The following is a 22041-nucleotide window of genomic DNA, read 5'->3' on the forward strand; positions in this document are numbered from 1 at the left end:
TGTCTCAAGAGCTATGGGAAATGTAGTCCATTGATCACTGGCCAAACATTTAAGGGGGATAAAAATTCTTCCTCTAGATTCTTGACACAGAATTTGCCTCATAAGTACTTAGAGTAATTAGTACTCATAAGTCCCTTCTTATGTCAACCCTCGGGACTGTGTTTCAGACTCTGTCTTTCCTAAGTAGAGCATGTACGTGCCTAGCCTGTCTCCAGCCATCTTCTCAGGTTTGTTGAGCACAAAAGTAGCTCAAAGTAACCCGTGGATAGTAGAATTAATAGACACACTTCATAGCGTCTATTATTGGTAAACAATTCAGTAGAAATAAATCTTAAAAATTGCTATCGGCTTATTTGTTCTCAGTTTCTCTTCAATCTAAATCTTCTCTCTAGGCACAAGAAGACTGCAAGGCCTTGGTATGTGAACCCTTCTCCTGCTACACATTGAGAGACAATAATTAAGGAGAGTGGACTCTCAAAAGACAATGCAAATCATCTGACCAGAGGGGCAAGACTAAAGTTTGGATGACCGATGGCCTTTTTCTTCCCCTCCCTTATATAATATGATGACTAGTCCAAGGGATCAGACGCCCTCTTCTGGCCTGTGTGTGCAGGTGCACGATGCCACTAGTCTGCCTCGACCAGGCTCACGGGATCTTCATCTTAGTAGTTTGCTAACCTGGCTAGCCAGCAAGCTACTGAGATCCTTCCTGGCTCTGTCCCCTTTCCCCTCCCCCGAGTGCCTCAGTGCCTGGCTTTTGTGTGAATGCTGGGAATCCAAACTCTGCTCCTCACTTTACCTCTAAGCCGTCTCTCCGTATGTCCATCGATCGTGCGTGAGACACATCAATTGGCTAACTGGCTGCCTGCACGTGCTGGGGATCTGCCCATCTCTGAGGTTACAGGAATCACCACCCTACCAGGTTGTTGTACGTGGAGGCTACGGGTCTGAACTCAGGTCCCCCTGCTCTCAGATTAGATGCTGTACTGACTGGACCATCTCCCCAACTCCCAAAGAGATATATACTGTTTTTTGTTTTTTCAAGATAGGGTTTCTCTGTATAACAGCTCTTACTGTCCTGGAACTCACTCTGTAGACCAGGCTGGCCTCGAACTCATAGAGTTCTGCCTGCCTCTGCCTTCTGAGTTCTGGGATTAAAGGTGTGCACCACCACAGCCAGGTTTTTTTTTTCTTTATGTGCATTGTTGTGAAGGTATCAAATCCTTTGGCTGGAACTGGAGTTATAGACAGCTGTAAGCTGCCATGTGGGTGTGGGGAACTGAATCCCGGTTCTCTGGAAGAGTAGCCAGTGCTCATACCCGCTGAGCCATCTCTCCAGTCCCCTGAAACAGGTTTCTAGGAATAGAAACTTAGCATGAAATTCAGACGAGGAGACGAGGCTTGTTTTGATTCCCACAGGTTTGGGTGTCTAGACTCTTCAAGTAGACCTGAACTGAAGAGTAAGTCTGTGCCGAGCCTTAGAAATGGTGCGGGGGGGGGGGGGGGGCTTTCATAGTCCCAAGAAAGAACTGGACAGAGGCCTGGAGCTTGGCAGGCAGAGTACTTGTCTAACATGAAGCCCTGGGCTCCATCTGCAGCATCATATCAACTGGGCATGGGAGCGCATGCCTGTAATCTTAGTATCTGGGAGGTGGAGGGGGAAGGAGCAGGAATTCAAGTTATCCTTTGCTACATGGGGAGTTTGAGATCAGCTTGGGCTACACAGGACTCAAAAAAAAAAAAAAAAAAAAAAACCCAAAAGCCTGGTTAGAATGAACTGAGAGTGCAGAGTGGATGATAATAGATGTTTCTCACCTCAGAGCACCAGGGGCTTTTTCATTCTGTGGTGGGAACAGGTGGCCTGCACACCGCCATTGCTGCAACTTCAGCAGGAAAATGGTTCCCGTCTTAACACACGGAGAGACAGGCAGTCACATCAGAACCACAGTGTCTTCTTCATATTAAAAGCAAGAATGCCTTCCCTGTGTGTGTGTTGCTACAGACTGAATTTAGGGCCTCTCGCTGGTTACAGCTGAAGCTGTCCCCAGCCCCACACTGGGGGATTCTAGGCAATCTCTCTACCCTGAGCCACACCCAGCCCCACACTGGGGATTCTAGGCAATCTCTCTACCCTGAGCCACACCCAGCCCCACACTGGGGATTCTAGGCAATCTCTCTACCCGAGCCACATCTTCCACCACCTTTTCATTCTGAGACGGCATCTCACGAAGTTGTCTAGGATGGCTTTGAATTTTCTCTGTAGACCAGGTGCTGTGGAATAGTCCTTCTGTCTACTGTGTCACTATGATTGGTTTAATAAACAAGCTGACCGGCCAATAGCTGAACAGGATAGAGTTAGGTGGGAAAGCCAAACTGAGAAAGATGGGATGAGGAAGGGTGGAGTCAGGAGATGCCAGCCAGTTGCCAAAGAAGCAGGAAGTGTAGAAAATGAGATAAGAAGGTATGAGCCACATGGCAAAACACAGATGAGAAATATGGGTTAATTTAGTTTAAGAGTTAGCTAGTAACGAGCCTCAGCTATCAATCGAGTGTTTATAATTAATATTAAGCCTCTGTGTAGGTTATTTGGGAAGCTGCTAGTGGCTTGGGAAAACTCTGTCAACAACAGGGCAACTTTTTTTTTTTTTTTATGTGTAAGAGTGTTTGTCTGCATGCATGTATGTGTATAGTATGCATGCAGTGCCCATAGAAGCCAGAAGAGGGCATCAAACCCTCTGGAGTTGAGGTTACGGATGTCTGTAAGCTGCCAGCTGCCAGCTGCCAGGGGGGTGCTGGGAAGGAAACTCAGGTCCTCTGCCAGAGCAGCCAATGTGGCTGAGTCATCTCCAACCATTTCGTTTTGGTTTTTATACGAGACCAAGGGATATCCTCTTGCCTCTGTGTGTACACGAGCTTGCCTACCTGCATCCACGTGTATATACAACATACGCATACACACACACACACAACATGGATCTGCGTGCTCTGTGACCTGAAAAATTTTGTTAGAACAATTATCTGACCCTAAACACAGAATATAGTAATCTCCAGGGACTTTGCCTGATCAATTTTAAGAAATGGATGTTCAAATGACCATGTAAACCAGGCACAGGTTTCTGTCCAATGGGCTGTACTTCAGACCACTTCCTGTCACCTGACACAAGGAAACATGATGCTTGCTCTTCCTGGACCCCTTCCAGCCACTTTCTGACTGGGTGCTTTTTCCTCATGGCTGACCCCAGTGGTGGCAGTGATTTCAGTTACTGTAACAAAATACCTGAGGTGACCTCTGAGAGAGGGAAAGAAGGTCGCTCTTTGGCTTGTGGTCCCCCAGGTTTAAGTAGGCGGTGGGTTGTGTAAAGGCCTGTGGAAAGAGACATACCATGGTGGAAGCAGAGTGGAGCAAATCTCCCTCCTCGTGGCCACTGAGAAGCATATGAAAGACTGGCATTCCATGGTCCCCTCAAAGGCCATGCTCCCCATGGCCTCCCATTAGGACTGACATCTCAGAGATGTCCACCTTCCAATGGCACCAGATCAATGATCAAGCTTCCAACACTTGGGCCTTTGAAGGTTCCATGTGGTGGAATGTTATTTTAACTAGGCAAAGATGTGTTACATTTGTTTATGCTGTGGAATATTACTTTAATTATGTGAAGGTGTGTTTATATTTGTTTATGCTGCATTTGTTTAATGATGTAAGATGTGTATTTAATTATGTAAAGATGTGTTGCATTTGTTGCATCTTGCCTGCCCAAGGCACCTGATTGTTCTAATAAAAATCTGAATGGCCAATAGCTAGGCAGGAGAGGGATAGGCAGGGCTGGTAGGCAGAGAGAATAAGTAGAAACAGAAATCTAGGCTCGAGAGAAAAGAGAGGGACATACCCTGGGCCAGAAGCCAGGCAGCGGCCAGCCAACCAGGCACGAGAAGCAGTAAAAGAAAGATACACAGAAGGAAAGAACAGCAAAATGGTTAGGTGGTGGGGGTGGCGCACGCCTTTAATCCCAGCACTCGGGAGGCAGAGGCAGACAATCTCTGAGTTTGAGGCTAGCCTGGTCTACAGAGCTAGCTCCAGGGCAGGCTCTGTACAGAGAAATCCTGTCTTGGAAAAAAAAGTAAGGTAAAAAGCCCTGAGGCAAAAACGTAGATGCTAGCAAGAAATGAAAGCTTAGCTAAGGCCAAGCGTCATAACTACTAAGTCTCCGCAGCTTGATTTGGGAGCTGGTTGGTGGCCCCAAAGAAAAAGTTTCATACAGTTCAAACTGCAGCACTGTGGTGACTATTGCTTTACCAGTTCTGGTCCCTGAGGGCGACACTTAAAAATCCACGCTAGCTGGAGGGAGGGAAGAGCAGAGGTCTGGGATCCAACCCTATCCCTGTCTGTCTTGCTGGGTCTCCTTGGACTACAGGGGGGATAGGGCCACAGACAGGAATGCGGGCAGCTACTAGAAGCCAGTAGCAACCAGCAACAGCCTTAGTGATGGTGGACACCCTTAATCCCAGCACTGGGGAGGCAGAAGACATCTGTGAGTTCATGACGAGCCTGGTCTAAAAAGTGAGTTCCAGGCCACCCAGGGCTACACAGAGACTCGTCTCAAAGTCAGGCCCCCAAACAACAAAGCAAACAAACAATAATTCTCTGAAATCATCTAGAGTGATTATGACCTGGGGGGGAGCGGCTTGATTTGTACTCAGTAGGTATCAGTTTTGAACTTCTGACCTCTAGTGTTGAGAGTGGAGCCTTAAAATGAGAAGAGACCAAGGCAAGAATCATACTTTATTTTCTGTGACTATGTGTGTGCCCGAGGACACTTGCAAGCGTGCTGCGGGGTGTGCATGTGGAGGTCAGAGGACAGTTTGCAGGAGTTGGCTCTTTCCTGCCACCGTATGGATTCTGCAGATCAAATTCGGGTCACCAGGCTTGGCAGCACACGCCATCACCTGCTGGGCCATCTCACTAGCCTTTTCTTGTCGACATGAACAACGTTTCTTCAAGTTACCCAGAATGGTGACCGTGGTGAACGCTGGGACCCAATCCTGCTAGCCTGTCACATTTTCACCAGTGATCTATCTCATGCACACGGTGTCTGCTTGTTTAGAAATGATCCAGAGTCTAAGTAGCCCAGGTTAGCCTTGAAGTCCCTATTCTTCTGCTTCTACTTCCTGCCAGCTGTGATTACAACAAGCATGTGCCAAGATAACCAGTTTCCTTTGTATGATGCATGTGTGTGCACATGGGTGTGAAGTCCAGGGCACAGCGTTGGTGATCAGTCCTTCAGGCACATCCACTTTTCTGTGTACATGCCTCAGTGTGTGTGTGTGAGTGCGTGCGCCATCAGAGCCCAAAGGTGATGAGAGACATCTTCCTTGATCCACTTTACTTACTAAGTCAGGGTCTTGAGCTGAACCCAGAGTTGGTTGATCCCAGCTTGTCCAGTCAGCCAGTTTGCCCTGGGGGGGGTCCTGTCTTTGCTTCTCCCATACTGGGATTACATCAAGCGGTCACACTTGCCTGACTTTTATGAGTTCCGAGACTCTAAACCCAGTCCTCACCACCTGCTCATGTGGCAAGTGGATTGATCACTCAGCCCACACCTTCTATTTGAGACAGGGTCTCTCATGGGCTTGAAGCTCACAGAACAGAATAGGTTGGCTGGCCAGCAGTGCTCTGGCTCCCCAGTACATGCCACAATGCCAGCATCTTTACACTCGATTAGGGGATTGAACTTGGGTCCTCATGCTTGCAAGTTCAAGTGCTCTACCAACTGAGCCATCTCCCTAACCCCTTGTATTTCTTTAAAAAGACACCTTGTAGCCGGGCGGTGGTGGTGCATGCCTTTAATCCCAGCACTTGGGAGGCAGAGGCAGGTGAATCTCTGTGAGTTCGAGACCAGCCTGGTCTACAAGAGCTAGTTCCAGGACAGGCTCCAAAGCCACAGAGAAACCCTGTCTCGAAAAACCAAAGACACTTTGTATTGTTGAGTTTTTTCTTTTTCTAGAAATGGAACTGAAGGTCTCCTACATGCTAAACAGTGATCCATTTCTAATCCGCTGGGGGACTCAAGCACATGCCCTACTGTGAAGCCCCACAGCTGGCCCAGTCCTTTGCCGAGCCCCTCCCTTAAAAAAAGACTTATTTGTGTATATTTGTGTTTGTGTGGTGTTCTGAAAGAGATTCCCTCATAGCCTTGGGCATTTGAATACTTGCCTCCTAGTTGGTGGCACTGTTTGGGAGTTCTAGGGGGTGTGGCCTTGCTTGAGGAACTATGTTTCTAGAGGTGGGTTAGGGGGCCCACTCACTGTCTGCTCTCTCTGGTGTATGTCTACAGTTCCATATGAGCCTCTGTTTCCTGTCCCTGCTGCCATGCCTCCCTGTCTTGATGGACTACTATCTCTCTGGAACCTGAAGCCCACATAAACTCTTCTTAGAATTGCCCTGGTCATGGTGTGTTACCACAGCGGTGGAAAAGTAGCTAACACAGTCTGAGAGTGTGTGTGTGTGTGTGTGTGTGCCCATGGGGACCAGAAAAAGGCTGGATCTCCTGGAGCTAGAGTTACAGACATAGCTGCCCAATGTGGGATCCAAACTCAGGTCCTCAGCACTAGCAACAAGTGCTCCTAACCACCGACCCGTCTTTCCAGCCCATTCCTTTTTAAAGTTCTATATAGTGCGATTGTGTTGTGTGTGTGTGTGTGTGTGGAGGGGGGTTGAATGGGGCGGAGCGCTCCTTCCACCTTTAAGTGGGATCTGGGGATTGAACTCAGGTTGTAAGGCTTGGCGGCAAGCGCGCTCATCCACTGAGCCATCTCAATGGTCCCTGCTGTTGATTCCTTTATAGCCCACAGCACTGTTGTCTGTAAGTCCGGAAGTAGCAGCTCTAGCTGGGTTCTCTGTAAGAAACACCACATCCTTTTTGCTGTCAGGGACATCAGAGATCACATCATCTCTCTGCTCCTGGCCATTTCATTCCCTTAACCACCAACAAACAGCTCAACCTGAAAACAGCACCAAGAAGGTTGCTGGAAGGATGTGTTTATGGTGTGACAGCTGAGACAGACAGGCAGGGTACTTCTTGTTTCTGGAGAGGGGTTGTGATAAGGGCTTCACCTGTTGCCCAGGCTGGCCTTGAATTCTCAGCCCTCTTACCTCAGCCTCCTACAAGCTGAGATCACAGGCCTGTGCCACCATGCCTGACTCTTACTGGCACCTTTTAGCAGATAAGGAACGCGTCTATAGCCACAGGGAGAAGGGCGTGTCAGCAGCTGGGTGGGGTGTCAGCTCTGCCTGGGGAAGTCAGCATCGTCTGGGAGGTGGTGGCACAGGGCCACTAGGTGATGATGAGCATCTCCTCGCGGTCTCTGCTCTCCGACATGGAGTTGATGATGCTTTTTAAATACTTGATGAATTCCACTCGGACCTCCTCGGGATCTTCCTCCAGGTTCGAGTGCACCAGCTTCAGCTTGTTCAAGGGGGGAGCTCCACAGGGGAAACGAGGCTAATTAATTAGGCTTCAAGGTTGAACAAGCTCTTTCTAGTGCGAAACAACCCATGCTACTGGAGTACCACTTTCTTCCACCCTCCCTCCCTGCTAGGCATGCTTAGGACCTGGTCCTCCTGCTCAGTCTTGCCAGTGCTGAGGTTTCACGCATGTGCTAGCACACCCGTGACATGCTGAACTCTTACAAACTTTAACCTGCTTGACACACAGGGAATGGCATCGGTGGCAGTGCACGGCTTTAAACCCAGCACTCGGGAGGCAAAGGCAGATGGATCTCTGTGAGCTGGCGGCCAGCCTGGTCTACAAAATGAGTTCCAGGACAGCCAGGGCTACCAGAGAAACCCTGTCTCAAAAATCAAACCAAACCTAACAAAGAGTTGAAACTGCCCCTTGGCAATAGGAAAGATACCCAAGTAGGTACTGGCAGGTTCTTGTTTTTGTCTTTTCTATGGTGCTTCAGAAGGAACCAGGAGCCTTATGCATATCAGACAGGTGCTCTGTAACAGAGCTGTTCCCTAATACATCACTGGGGGATTCTAGGCAGGGGCTCTACCACTGAGCCATACCCCAGCCCCTCACTGGGGGATTCTAGGCAGGGGCTCTACCACTGAGCCACACCCCAGCCCCTCACTGGGGAGATTCTAGGCAGGTGCTCTACCACTGAGCCACACCCCAGCCCCTCACTGGGGAGATTCTAGGCAGGTGCTCTACCACTGAGCCACACCCCAGCCCCTCACTGGGGGATTCTAGGCAGGTGCTCTACCACTGAGCTACACCCCAGCCCCTCACTGGGGGATTCTAGGCAGGTGCTCTACCCTTGAGCCACACCCCAGCCCCTTACTGGGGACTTGAGGCAAGCACCTTATGGCTAATGCATGCCTCTATGAAGACTTGGTATGTATGAGGTACATATGCATACACAGGCAGACACAAAACATAAGTAAGGACAAAAAAATTAAATTAAAAAAATAAAGACCTAAGGTGAATGGCTTTTCTGAGAATGAGACTTAAGGTTGATCTATGATTTCCAAATAAACATAGAACTATGCTTTTGTGCACTTGTGCATGGGAGTGCGTGCGTGCACACATACCCCTCCCCCAGAAATGCTTGAAACAGTGGAGACAAAAGCAAGGAAAGAAGTCTAGGGTGCTTACACAAAGCCAGGCTGCCCTTGTCACCTCCAGAGCCTGGTTTGTGGTGGGCCACGAGCATGCAGTGACTGTCTTGGAGGAACTGCTGCTGGACAAAGCAAGAATACCACATTTCGATTTCCTTTAGGTGGCTTGGGATATCAGCATTGAAGACAATCACCACTCCATGGGCATCCTTCATCAGGGCTGGCCAGCAGGACTCAAACCTGCCAAGAGGGAAGGAAGTCAAGAGACAATGGTAGGACATCCTTGCTTCTCAATGTGGTTGTTGTTCTTGTTATTATTATTATTGCTGCACTCTGGGCTTTACACGTGTGCAACTGCTCTACCACTGAACCACACCCCAGCCGCTCACTGGGGGATTCTAGGCAGGGGCTCTACCACTGAGCACCCAACCCCGACTCTACTTTTTGTCAGGCAGCTGTCGAAGCAGAGCTATGTTAAGGAAAACCTACTTCGAGTCGCCACCGCAGTCCCAGAGCTCAAATTCACAGCCCGTGCCTTTGTTGTTGCTGGTGACATGTGGGTTCTCAAACTCTAGGATCCTGAAAATACAAAGAGGGCAGCAGGGCCTTCCTTAGGAAGCCGTGTTGGAACATGCACAGCTCCTGAGGTAGGGGATGCACAGTGTTCCACAACTGCTCTAGATACAGAGACTGGACAGGCTCACCTCACACCTTGGGTTGGGTTGTATTCAGTGATGTCTGAAGATTCAGTCAGAAAGTTGGCCAACACTGTCTTGCCACTCTGTGAAAGTAAGAGCAAATGGAGCCGAGAAATAAACCACACAGGAGCCCTCACCCACCATGTAACCCCTGTAACCCCAGCACTCAGGTGGCTGAGGCAGCAAGAGTGCCAGTACCAGGCTAGCCTGGGCTACATAGGGAGACGCTGAGGCCAGCCTGGGAATAGGTGTGGTGAAGTACTGGCCAAGACTCCTTGAGATCTCTAGGACAGAGCTCTCACTGTTGGGAAGAATGCTGCCCTGCCCTAGCGGCAGTGGACAGAGCTTGGACTGGGACCAAGCAAGCCTTTCCGACAGTCTGGCTGGTCCTCAGTTAACTTACCTGAGAACAGAAAACCAGAAACAAACAACACCACACAGACCCAGGTAAGTGTGTGTCCCGCCACCCTCCCCTGCCTTTCTCCACAGCTTTAGCCAATCAGTCTGTCACAGCTACGAGGTCAGGAAGAGGACCAAGGTCAAGGCTGAGACCCAGGTTTGTGGACCATTGCTGGTTGGGTCACAGGTCAGCAGTCTGCCTCTTTTCATGTGTTATGTAAGTAATCAACATTCCTGTAAAAAGTCAACAGGACTGTAAGACAGCCTTTCTGAGCCCTCTACTCAAAGCAGGTTTCCACCCACCCTGCTGTCCATCCACCAACCACCCACTAACTCCTCCATCACTCACCGCCCTCTCACCCCATTCATCCACTCACCCTCTCGTCCATCCATGTACTCAGCTACTCACTCACACTATCCATCCATCCATCCATCCACCCACCCTCTCACCCACCCACCCATTCCCTCCTCAGAGCCATGGTCTGCTTTTCAGATCTTCTTTGCGTATTTGCATGGCCCACTGAACAAATACTGCAGAGGCCTCAATATAAAACAAATAAAATTATTCCTCAGAAGCCAGTGGCTTAAATCTGAGAGAGCCCCTGCAAAATTCCACAGGACAGGAGAAAGGCAAAAGGGAAGAAGGGGGAGAGAAGGGTTGGAGAGGTGGCGAGAAGAGACAGGACGATTAGTAGGCCAGGTCCATTCTAGGCTCCTGAGATCCTGTTTCAATGAACAAACAAGCAAACCCAAAAGCCATATAAGAAAAACAGAGACAAGCACAAATCCCCCCAAAAACCTCTCTGCACTTAAACTCTGTTCTCTAAACCACTTGCTTTGAGGTAAGGACTTGTCATGTAGCCCAAGCTGGGTACCAATGGTCAATCTTCCTGCCTCGGCCTTCAAAATGATGAAATTACCACTATCGCCAAACCTAGATCTGTAACAAATCTTGCAAACTTTTTCCAAACTACAACTGTGCTCTCTTTTAAATTTAATACACACACACACACAGGGTTTTACTATATAGCCCTGGCTGGCCTAGAACACTATATCAATCAGGCTGGCCCCCAACTCAGACTCACCTGTCTCTGTCTTCTCAGTGCTGGAATTAAAGACATGTACCATTATGCCCAGTCTGTGCATGTGTCTGTGCGTGTTGAGTGCCTGAGCTGTCACATCTCCTGGAACTGGAAGTTATGGGCAGTTGTGAGTTAGCTGGCACGGGAGCTTGTTGTGGAATATTAGCTTAAGATGCGTTACATTTATTTAAGTTGTGGAACATTTGCTTAATGATACAAAGGTGTGTTGCATTCTTTTATGTTGCATCTGTTTAATTCTGTGAAGCTGTGTTACTTTAGCTGCCTAAAACACCCGATTGGTCTAATAAAGAGCCGAATGGCCAATAGCTAGGCAGGAGAGGGATGGGGGAATGGTGGGCAGAGAAAATAAACTGGAGAAATCTAGGCTAGAAATGGATGCAAAAAGGGAGAGGAGTGAGACAAGGTGGTGAGGAGGACACCAGGGCCAGGCACACAGCCGGTCACAGAGTGGAAAAGAAAGGCATATAGCATAAAGAAAGGTAAGAAGCCCAGCGGCAAAAGACAGAAGAAGAGAAACAGGATAGTGAAAGGTAGAAAAACAAGGCAAGCTAAGGCCGGGCAGCCATAAGAAGGAGTCTCCGTTTGTTTATTAGGGAGCTGGTGGTGGCCCCCAAAGAGTAAACAAACAAGCAAACAACAGCTACAGTGCTGGGGACCAAACGAAGATCTGTGCAAAAGAAGAGCTCTATGTGATCTTAACCCCAAACCTTCTTTCCAGTCCTGGCTGTCATATCCATTGAGCCGCCTTCTCCTCCTCTCTGCCCCAAGCTAGCCTCAACAACCCTATGTAGCCCAGACTGCCTCGGAGTTGTGGCAATCCTCCTGTCTTAGTCTCCTGCGTGCTGAGGTCTGAGCACAATGCACGGCTCAGTCCTTCCTAGATTCTGTGTGTGTTGAACTCCTCCCTAACTCGGGATTAGAATTTCTTTCTTTGACAGGTTTTATGTATCCCAGGCTGGCCTCAGACTTGTTATCGTAGCCAGGAGTGTGACCTCGAGCTCCCGATCATGCTGCCTCCACCTTCCAAATACTGGAATCGAGGCATGTGCCACCACGAAAGTTTTATGTGGTGCTGAGGATTGAACCCAGGGATTCCCGTATGCCAGGCAAACATTCTATCATCCAGTCACATTCCCAGCCTCCTAATTTAAGATTAAGACCTCATCTTTGCCATATATTCACCCATGAATGCACAATGGTTCTCAGTGGTTCTATGGACCAATGTACAAAATCTGAATTTCGACATTCTTCCCAGAACTACTCAGGAGCAATAACTAGGCTATTCAGGGCAGGGTGATACAGGCCTATAGTCCCAGTACTTGGGAAGCTGAAGCAGGGGGGTCTTGAGTTCAAGGCCAGCCTGAACTACATTGTCACCAAATAACAAAACTTAACATAAGATAACTTTCTGAGCTGGTACTCAGAGATTTGAGTTTTAATAAACCAGCTAGGTGATTTTACATATTCACATATTCATCTTCTGTTTTCTCTTTCTCTCCCCCCCCCACACAATTTGTTACTTTGAGACAGCATCTCACATTGCAGCCCAGAATGTCCCAGAACTCAGCACGTAGCCCAGGTTGTCCTTGAACTTGTGATGATCCTCCCCTGTTGCCTCCTGGAGTCTTGGTATTACAGGTATGTGCCAATACACCTAGCTTCTTCTACAGTGAACTCATTTGCATGTTTAGTTTTGGCCCATCTGAGTTTTAATTTGGTGTATAGTGTGCATCACCTACGTAGTAATTCCCTCATAATCAATAGCCACTTGCTCCAGGACTCTATATTGAAAAAAATCTAGTTTTCTCATCCCGTTGACAGATTCCTTTTGCGGGGAAGGTTCGAAGGGGAGTCATGAGATGCCCCTCATTCCCGTTGGCCTTCAGACCTGGGTACCTCAAGATTCTCCTCCACTACCAGGGTGGGGTGAACTGGATCAAGGCCTGGCAGCTCCGCAGGTCACGTAAGGCCAGCTGTAGCCCCCAGTGGGGACGCTGGTCCCAGTTGCACCTCCTGGAAAGAACCCCAGTTCTAGGAGTTTCCCGAACCCGGCCGGTCTCACCTCGCAGGGCCCCACGAACAGAATCTTGGCCTTCAGCATCGCTGTCCGTTATCCAGAACCCGCGGAAGCCCACCGCCAATGCACGCTGGATCCCGCCGCGTCAGCCAGAAGGGCCACACGCTCCGATTGGCTGATCGGTTTCCACGGTGACCGGGGGACAGCTGCGCAGAAACCTAGGAAACTCGGCCAGTTCCGGGGTCTGAAACAGTGGGTCTGCTATGGAAGCCGAGGAGGACCAAAAAACAAAAGCAAAGCTGGGTCTGCTGGCTGCATTCTGGACACGGAAGGGGTTCCGGAATGATCAGGCTCCAATCTGCTTTATTTCTCCCGGTCACCGTGAACGTTCCAGGGAGTCGGGGAGCTGCTAAGCTGGACTGGAAGCCAGAACTGTGATTTTTTTTTCCCTTTCATTCCTCGTACTGAGGGTTGAAACCCGGGGTCTTATTTATATGTGTTAGCCTGCGCTGCACCTCAGTCCAGCTCGTGCCGATTTTAAAAGGTGGTTGTTGTTTTCCGTGGGTGCTGGAGAATGAACTCAGGTGTTCATGAAGTCTTGGCGAACACTCTGCTGCTGAACCACACCCCAGTCCAACTCTCTCTGTAGACCAGGCTGGTCGAGCTCACAGAGATCACTTGCTCTGCCTCTGCCTTTCAAGTGCCAGCATTAAAGGCGTGAGCCACCACTCTCGACCTCCAACTTTTTTTTTTAAATTAAAAAAGTTATATTTCTTTCTTCGCGTGTGTGCGCGCGCGTTATCTCTCGCATCTACCATGACAGACACGTGAAGCTCAGAGGCCCACCCATGGGAGTAAATTCTCTCCTCCCACCACACACATTTAGGATGAAGTTCTGGTCTTCAGGTCAGATGGCACGGGCCTGTATCTGCTGAGCCACTTGCCAGCCCTGCCATTGTTTATCTCGATGCTGAGATTGTTCTTGGCCATCCGGAGCTTCTCTAGCGCGCTGAGGTGAGCTGCCCAAACTGGGTGCTGGGAACCTAACTCAGGTTCTCTACAAGAGCAGCAAGTGCTTTTAACCACTGAGCCATCTCTCCAGTCCCCTCTTTCATACTTTTTGGCATCATTATATTGGTCCCAGGTGGTTCATTTTATTGCTTTTGCTTCATTGCGGCCGTATATTACGCACATTCTTTTGCATGCATTAAAAAATTAAAAGTTTCAAAAGACCAGGGACCCTCAGAAAAGTTATTTATTCCTTTATACAATGTGGAAAAATTGAAGGGAACTTTGTGCTCCCGACTCCAACTTTTGGAGTGAAACACTTAAGTCACTGACCTGGGTTTTAGGAGAAATTGGTGCCAGGCCATTGGGCAAGGCTGGGTTCAGAGATGGAACTCCTTAGCTTCTTTCCCATCTTGAGCTTCCTTTTCTGATGAGAGATAAACTATAGAGTGCATTTCCCCTTGCCAAGTAGATTCCTGTAGAATCGCTCATGCACTGTGTGTGTGTGTGTGTGCTTGTCTCTCTGTCTTCTAGTGGAGCACAGAGGTTGACTCTGTGTATCTTTATCACTCTCCACCTTCCTAGGTTGGCAGCTCCCTGGGATCCCATGGCCTCTTCCCCCTCTGGTGCTGCCACTAGGCTTTTATGTGGATGCCAGGGATTAGAACTCAGATCCTTGCGCTTGCATGGCAATCTCCTCAGTCCCTAGAGGCTTGTTTTTATTGGCCTACGCTAATCCCCAAAGTCAAGGTGTGCGCTTTAATTTAAGGAACCTCCTGGTTGCTCAGGTTTTGTTGTAATAGGAGCGGCAGGGCTGCGTCCCCGGCACCCAGCCGCCCACATGGCTAGCTTATGCCCCGAAATAATTACACGGAAACTGTATTCTTTTAATCACTGCCTGGCCCATTAGTTCCAGCCTCTTATTGGCTAGCTCTTACATATTGATCTAACCCATTTCTAATATTCTGTGTAGTACCACGAGCTGGCTTACCAGGAAAGATCTTAACCTGCGTCTGTCTGGAGTGGGAGAATCATGGCGACTCCTCACTCGGTTTCTTTCTCCCAGCATTCTCTTCTGTTTACTCCACCCACCTAAGGGTTGCCTATCAAATGGGCCTAGGCAGTTTCTTTATTATTTAACCAATGACCTTCCTCCATCATTTCCCCTTTTTCTGTTTAAACAAAAAAGGCTTTCACTTTAACATAGTAAAATTACATATAACAAAACAGTTATAAAGCAAGAATTACAGTTACAATACTTATCTATTTTATCTTATAACTAAGGAAAACTATAACTATCTATCCATTCTTCAACTCCATCAAAGACTCCAGAAGGATATAATATTACCTAAGTAAACAAGAAATCCAAAACTCTAGAAATGACAGAGACATCTCATTGCCTGGACAGTCACCCAAAGTTCCTCTGTACCGTTGGGGCATCCATCTTCAGCCTGCAGGCCCATAGTATCCAGCAGACATTTTCATCAAGCAGGAAATTCCAAAGACAGTTCAGTCACTTTTTGCTGTGTCCTGCAGAATGTCTTGCAGACTCTTTTATGAGTCAGGAACCCCGAAAAACCATCTCACCTTTAGGCAAGTTCAGCAGTCCTCTTTCTGTGGGTTCTGTGTCCAGTTTATGCATCAGTCCAGGCAAGAGTAGTTTCTTGCCCAAATGGCTATCAAACTCCTTAAGGAGCCTCTTTGGTGCCCATCTTCCTCTTGAAGTAGATTGGTGCTGCCAGGAGCAGACGTGTCTCATTGTCATGAAAAGCCCTAAGTTATTAAAACATTAAATGCCATATTCTGCAGTCTTTGAAAGATATGAAGAATGCCTAATTGAAATATATCTCTATATATCTAGAAAATCTAACTAACGTGACTACAAGCTTGACTATTATTGATGATTATCCATTAATCTATATTTCTTAATTATACATTACATTTTTAAATGAACTACACAATCACAATACCTTAATCAAGATTAGAATTATGCATATACATATAACAAAATTGACCTTCAAATCCACACCAATGCAAATTATTCATATCTATATCATATCCCCCTTTAAATGTAAAAAAGAACATTTATAAACAATATATGGGAACATGGGCGCAGTTTTCTCTCCAAACTGCTTCCTGCTGAATGGGGGCGCTGTTATTCAGATCTTTCATGGTGTGACCTGTGTGTCAGGGTCATCTCGGTTGGCAGTTGTGTGAAGTAATTTTTTGAAGGGGTTCACAGTAACCTTTCAGGAGGGCGTGGTCTATCATACCATATTGGGATAGAAGAAATCCACAGGGTCGCATCCTCTGTGAAAACAAAAGAAGACCCTCTCCAAAGCATCATATCCTTAGACCCATATTCTGAAATCATAATACCCTTGTATCCATTCTGGTTTAGCTTGGCAGCCCATGTAATGAAATGTCTCTCTGCACTTAGCTCCTTTACAGTCAAAAATTTTAAAGAAAACACAATAATACAAAGAATCCAGACTCTCTGTGAATTTTCCATTTTTACGTGGCTTATTTTTCTTTATTTCTTTTAATCTATAACTATCTGTACTCTGTCTCTTTAAAGACTTTATCCCCCTTTTTAAGGGCATTAACTTTATTCTCTCTCTATATATATATTTTTTCTCTCTCTCAAGCCTACGTACATTCATCCAACACTGTGACCCATAGAGGTCTTTTATGTCTGAATCTGTTTTATTGTGAATCTGTAATTTTTTTTTTCAGGAGCATTTCTTAAAATGTTAAGCAGTTCTTAAAAACTTAAGTTGCACCATATAGGGGTAATACGGTACCACCTGTGTCCGGCTCAGTCTAAACCTTAACTGCGCTGTTATTATGGTAATTACGGTAGTTCCTGCCTGAGACCAGCACAGTTCAGCATGGCGGAGTTGAGCCGCTCCTGCCTCAGAGCCATTTGGTGCCCCTGAGCCACAGACAGTTCCAGGCACACAGCAGTCCACATTGCCATCAAGCAAGCCGTAGCACTTTACTCCAAATGCTCCATCTCCCGCAGGAGCCAGACAGAGATTGCAATGGCGGCACAGCCCAGAAAGCCGGCATTTTAAAACAGCCAGTTTTTTCCTGTTGCTGAGTCAGGACAATTTCTTTGCCGCACGCAACCCACAAACAGCAAAAATCTGTCTTAAATTCTCTCTGTATCCTTTTTAAGCCCTCTCAGGTTTTACATGGAGTTCATTAGCACGTTGGGTGCCACTCTGTTGTAATATGAGCGGCGGGGCTGCTTCCCACCGCCACCCGGCTAGCTTTACCTGAAATAATTACACGGAAACTGTATTCTTTTAATCACTGCCTGGCCCATTAGTTCCAGCCTCTTATTGGCTAGCTCTTACATATTGATCTAACCCATTTCTAATATTCTGTGTAGTACCACGAGCTGGCTTACCAGGAAAGATCTTAACCTGCGTCTGTCTGGAGTGGGAGAATCATGGCGACTCCTCACTCGGTTTCTTTCTCCCAGCATTCTCTTCTGTTTACTCCACCCACCTAAGGGTTGCCTATCAAATGGGCCTAGGCAGTTTCTTTATTATTTAACCAATGACCTTCCTCCATCAAGGTTTGGAATGTTTGCTCTGCAGCTGGTAGTGCTGTTTTATGAGGTTCTGCAAACACTAGGGGACAGAGCCTAGCTGAAGCAGGGAGGTCGCCGGGGCAGGCCCTGCAGGGTATATTATACCTGGCTACACTCCTGTCTTGCTTTCTGCTTCCTGGCCTCTGTGTGTGGACTGAATTGCCACCGTGACAGACTGAACTCTTTGAGACAAAATTCTTTCCCCCCATAAGTTGTGTAGTCTGGGCACTATAACATGGCATAAATGCAACTAACACACAGTGTAAGGGGTCTGTGACTAAATTGGTAGCAGTAAGGAAGACAGAACAACAGGCTAAGAGCCCAGCCACCTTTCCTCTCTCCCTTCTCTGTGTGTTCCTGAATGTGTATGCATTTTTGTGTAGATGTGTGTGCCCATGAAGGTACATATACATGTGTGTTTGTGCACATGTATGTATACAGTGTACAGAGCTAGGGGGTACATATTTGGTGTTTCCTATAACTTTCCACCTTTTGTTTGGTTTTGAGACAGGGTTTCTTTTTTAAAATTTTATTGATTTTTATTGAGCCCCACATTTTTCTCTGCTCCCCTCCCTGCATCTCCCCTCCCCTTCAATCCTCTCTCAAGGTCCCCATGCTCCCAATTTACTCAGGAGATCTGAGACAGGGATTCTTTGTGTAGCCTTAGCTGTCCTGGAGCTCGCTCTGTAGACCATGTTGGTCTTGAACTCACACAAATCCACCTGCCTCTGTCTCCACAGGTTGGGATTGAAAGCGTGTGCCACCACCGCCTGGCACTCCTCACCATTTTTATTTATTTATTTATTTATTTTTTTTTGATTTTCGAGACAGGGTTTCTCCGTAGCTTTTGGTTCCTGTCCTGGAACTAGCTCTTGTAGACCAGGCTGGCCTCGAACTCATAGAGATCTGCCTGCCTCTGCCTCCTGAGTGCTGGGATTAAAGATGTGCACCACCATCGCCCAGCTCCACCATTTTTAAAAAAGATCTTTTGACGTTTATTTTATATGTATGGATGGATGTCTTGCCTGCGTGCATGACTGTGCACTGTTTGCATGCGGTACCCGAGGAGGCCAGAAAGGCATCCGATCCCCTTGGAACTGGAGTTGACTGTTGACTGGGGGGAGCTGCCATAGGGGTGCTGGGAATCAAATCCCAGTTAAGAACCAGTGCTCTTACCCTTGAGTCAACCCTCAAGTCCCTTCCCTTTAAGTTTTGAGACAGAATCTCTCACTGAACATGGATCTCACCAGGTCAACTGATCAGCAAGCTTCAGGCGTCTCCTTGTCACCGCCTCCCCAGGCCTGAGACAATGGATGCTTGTCTTGATGTATGCTTTTGCATGACTTCTAGGAACAAATTCAAGTCCTCACGTTTGTGTGATACGCAATTACTCACTGAACCACACCCCAGCCTTCCCATTCCCCCCTTTATATGCAAAGGTGCCCTGTTTCCTTTGTGTGTGGAAATGGCTTGCCTCTTTTCTGCACCAGGCTTGGTTCACAGCCCAGCCTGGGGGTTTGTTTATCACACTGGGAAGAAGTTGCTGTCTTCTATCCTTTGACATTCTAGAAAAAACCAAGCACGATGTGCAAGCCTGGGTAATCCTGGCACTAAGGGGTAGAGGTAGGAGGATCGGGAGTTCAAGGTCAACCTAGGCTGCACAAGACCTCATTAATAGGTTTTCTGTAACTCGATAATAGGTTTATTTGCTGATGCAGTAAGCCCGATCAAGTCAAATTGAGAAAAGCAAAAGAACAGGTTTATTTGAGTAAAGCAACTCCCGGGTGAGTCCTCCAGCCCCAGAAGGCTGGAGAAGTCACACACCTGAACTAAAGCAGGAAGCTTATGTAGGTGAGGGGTTGATGGCACAAGCTGGGTTTGTGCCCAAGTATGGTCAAACACTGACAGATTTAGGCGGGGTCTTGGGTTGCTGGCAGCTTCAGGGAAGTAGCTGCCACCACTGCCAAGAATGCAGAACTGGACATCTTGGTGCCTCTTCTTTGTTGGAGATTCTCTGAGAGGACAGGATTTGCAGAGAGAGAGAGAGAGAGAGAGAGAGAGAGAGAGAGAGAGAGAGAGAGAGGGAGGGAGAGAGAGAAATGGGAATTTCTGGATAGAGCAGGAGGGAGCTGGCGGTTCCGGCTGAACACTCAAACAACACCTCCCTCCCACCAAACAAACAAGGGGCTGCAGGGATGGTTCAGAGTGAAAATTTTGTCACACATGCAGGAGAACCTGAGTTTGAATCCTTAGCACTCACGTAAAACGTAAAACGTCGGGGTGACAGCGAGTACTCCTGTAATCCCACTGCTTGGGAGGCAGAGGGAGCCGATCCCCTGAGCTAATGGCCATCCAATCTTGCTGAAGCAGTGAGTTTCAGGTTCATGGAGAGATGCTGCCTCAACAAATAAGGCAGAGGAGCTGGAGAGATGGCTCAGCAGCTTAGAGTGCTTTGCTGTTCTTGCAAGACAACCAGAGTTTGGTTCCGAACGCCCACTTGGGGTGTCTCCCAACTGCTTATAATTCCAGTTTCAGAGGATTTAACTCTCTCTTCTGTCCTCCTCAAGTACCTGCACCCACGTGCATGTGTGTGTGTGTGTGTGTGTGTGTGTATGTGTGTGAACATTGCCTTAGTCTGCTTTTCTATCACTGAGATAAAACCTGGATCCAAACTAAGGTGGAGTAGGAAAAGGGTTTATCTAAATTGTTCTATTGATAAAAACTCAGGAGTCAGATATTGTGGTAAAAACCTGATAGATCAAAAAAGCAGGGGTCTGGAGAGATAGTTCAGTGGGGAAGAGCACTGGCTGCTCTTCCAGAGGACGTAACCTCAATGCCCAGCAACCACATGGTGGCCCACAACCATCTCTAATGGGACCTGATGCCCTCTCCTGGGGCCTGCAGGTATGCATGCTGAGCATTCATACATGAAATAAATAAATAAAAAGAAAGCGGGGAAGAATGACCAACCGACATTCTCTCCACACTTTCAAGACTGAAAAAGCCCTTGAATCTTTCTAAGGCCCCTTCCTACTCCTTCCTGTGCCTCTCCACTGCATCTTGGGTCCTCCAAGATGTCTTAATTCCGGTCGGCTTCGTCACTGACTCTGCCCCTGATTCAAGGTTCACTTTATCAACAGTCTTGGAGCATGGCAGTGCAACGGGTCTGAAGCCACGGCAGGAACTTGAAGCCAGGAACTGCTGACTTGCTACCTTGGGTTGCTCAGCTGTCCTTACATGGCCCAGGCCCACCTGCCCAGGGGTGGCACCATCTACAGTGATCTGGGCCCTCCTGTATCGACCGGCATTTAAGAAAGAGCTTCACAGACAAGGCCACGGGCCAATCTGATCTACAGTTACTCAATACAGACAAATTCTTTTTTTTGTCTCTTTCAAGGCACTTCCACACAGACACCCCCCCCAATGATTTTTTTTTTGTTGTTGTTGATGTGCTTTTTTTTTTTTTTTTCCTTTTTTGAGACAGGGTTTCTTTGTACAGCTCTGGATGTCCTGGAACTCGCTCTGTAGACCCGGTTGGTCTCGAACTCTCAGAGATCCGCCTGCCTCTGCCTCCCAAGCTCTGGGATTAAAGGTGTGTACCTCTGCCACCACTGGCTTTGTTTTTGAATATGTCTATATGTGTACATGTGTGTACATGTGTGTTTGTGCATGTGAGTGAAGGTGCCTGTGGAGGCCAGGGAGGGTGTCAGAGCTTCTGGGATTACAGGCAATTGGGAGCCGCCTGATGTGGGTGCTCTCCTCTGCGAGAGCAGTCAGTACTCAGAGCTGCTGAGCCCTCCACCAGCCCACGTATCCACTTGTCCTTTATATATCTAAGTGTCTAAGCCAGTGGCTGCCACTTTAGTCTCGCCAAAGCGCTTTGGTTTTCAGTTTCCAGGTGAGAGAATTAAAAACGTGAAGTGTTTTGTTTTGCTTGGCTATATGCACTATTTAAACCTGGGATTATTATGATCATCATAAATTATTAAAATACTTTAAGGCTTTCATTTACTCAGATGCGGTTGACTTGCTGCAGTTTAAGACTTGGGCAGTGTGAGGGGCAGTGCGATGTTGGCAGGGACAAGGGCTGCAGGGAGTAAAACTCATTTCCCCCCGTTCAGTGATCAAGGCAATAAAATCTCTCACTTGACAAAAAAAAAAAAGGAAAGAAATAAGTTTGACATATTTTAAATCCTTTCTATGAATTGTTGAAAAGATTTCATATAACCAGCAGTCATAAAAGTCTATCGTTTGAGCTGATCCTCCACGGCCCCAGTGACAACACATGCTATTTTTACAACCAAAGAAAAAAAAAACTTGTGGATTTCCTGTGATTCACGGGAATAAAAACGACCTTCAAGAATTTCTTTGTGCAACACAAAGGTTTTCAGTCTATCCACGTCAGCCCTCAGCGATAAGAATGGCCGTGGAGCTGTTTGGAACCTGGGTCTGTTCCATTCTCTATAAACATCTGCTGTCCTCTACAAATAAAGGGAAAGTGGGGGTGATGGGGGCCTTGCCTTAGTCTGGGTTTCTATCGCTGGGAAGAGACGCCATGACCTCGGCAACTCTTATAAAGGAGGACTTTTCACTGG

At 47.6% G+C, this 22041-nt stretch overlaps 1 protein-coding gene across 1 annotated transcript; it reads right to left on the reverse strand.

Annotated features, from left to right (window-relative positions):
- Positions 1-4771: 4771 nt before the first annotated feature.
- Ift22 (intraflagellar transport 22) lies at positions 4772-13032 on the reverse strand. The gene is made up of 5 exons (XM_057763425.1): positions 12883-13032; positions 9325-9401; positions 9110-9199; positions 8658-8860; positions 4772-7480 (listed from the first exon to the last, which is right to left on the reverse strand). The coding sequence occupies exons 1-5, from the start codon at positions 12919-12921 to the stop codon at positions 7332-7334; spliced, it is 558 nt and encodes a 185-aa protein (XP_057619408.1). The 5' UTR covers positions 12922-13032; the 3' UTR covers positions 4772-7331.
- Between the last annotated feature and the right edge of the window lie 9009 nt (positions 13033-22041).

Source organism: Chionomys nivalis, chromosome 3 (genome assembly GCF_950005125.1).
Source record: "Chionomys nivalis chromosome 3, mChiNiv1.1, whole genome shotgun sequence".
NCBI classification, from domain to species: Eukaryota; Metazoa; Chordata; class Mammalia; order Rodentia; family Cricetidae; genus Chionomys; species Chionomys nivalis.